The 1,055-nt window shown below is 52.0% G+C and overlaps 1 protein-coding gene across 1 annotated transcript in view; it reads left to right on the top strand.

The window, feature by feature from the left end:
* Window positions 1-930, top strand: part of LOC104542953 (spore wall protein 2-like) — a gene marked incomplete at its 3' end in the record, with an annotated part of 1,561 nt that extends 631 nt beyond the window's left edge. Inside the window, exons 4-7 of the mRNA XM_010187430.1 lie at window positions 17-289; window positions 380-526; window positions 592-735; window positions 787-930. Coding sequence (XP_010185732.1) covers window positions 17-289; window positions 380-526; window positions 592-735; window positions 787-930 — 708 coding nt within the window. The remainder of the gene's footprint in view (window positions 1-16; window positions 290-379; window positions 527-591; window positions 736-786) is intronic.
* Window positions 931-1,055: the final 125 nt, after the last annotated feature.

Genomic DNA, 1,055 nt, shown 5'->3' with positions numbered 1-1,055 from the left:
GATGGGGATGGTGAAGGTGAAGATGGAGGGGCTGAGGATCCTGAGGATGATGATGGTGAGGATGAGGAGAGTGAGGATGAGGAAGATGAGGCTGAGGATCCTGAGGACCACGAGGATGAGGATGGAGAGGATGAAGATGATGAAGATGGGGCCCATAAGGAAGAGGATGATGATGGTGAGGATGAGGATGGTGGGACCAAGGACCATAAGGATGAGATGGGTGAGGATGAGGAGGATGAGGATGAAGAAGATGAGGCTGAGGATCCTGAGGACCATGAGGATGAGGATGGTGAGGATGAGGAGGATGAGGATCCTGAGGATGAAGATGAGGACCATGAGGAGGATGAGGATGGTGGAGCCGAGGACCTTGAGGATGAAGACAATGAGGCTGAGGATCCTGAGGATCTCGAGGATGAGGAGGGTGAGGATGAAGATGGCGAAGATGAGGATCATAAGGAGGAGGATGAGGATGGTGAGGACACTGAGGATGAAGGTGGTGGGACCAGGGACCATAAGGATGAGGATGGTGAGGATGGAGATGGTGGGTTAAGGACCTTAAGGATGAAGAAGATGAGGCTGAGGATCCTGAAGACCACGAGGATGAGGAGGGTGAGGATGAGGAAGATGAAGATGGGGCCCATAAGGAAGAGGACAAGAAAGATGAGGCTGAGGATCCTGAGGATGAAGATGGTGAGGATGAAGATGGTGAGGATGAAGATGGTGGGACCAAGGACCGTAAGGATGAGGATGGTGAGGATGAGGAGGGTGAGGATGAGGAGGATGAAGATGAAGAAGATGAGGCTGAGGATCCTGAGGACCACGAGGATGAAGACGGTGAGGATGAAGATGATGAAGATGGGGCCCATAAGGAAGAGGATGAGGATGGTGAGGATGAGGATGGTGGGACCAAGGACCATAAGGATGAGGATGGTGAGGATGAGGAAGATGAGGATGAGGAAGATGAGGATCCTGAGGATGAAGATGATGAAGATGAGGACCGTAAGGATGAAGATGACGATGGTGAGGATGAGGATGGTGGGGTAAGGGCCCTTAAG

This window comes from Mesitornis unicolor, unplaced genomic scaffold (genome assembly GCF_000695765.1).
Source record: "Mesitornis unicolor isolate BGI_N332 unplaced genomic scaffold, ASM69576v1 scaffold25856, whole genome shotgun sequence".
NCBI classification, from domain to species: Eukaryota; Metazoa; Chordata; class Aves; order Mesitornithiformes; family Mesitornithidae; genus Mesitornis; species Mesitornis unicolor.
This window is presented reverse-complemented; position numbering and strand designations above follow the sequence as displayed.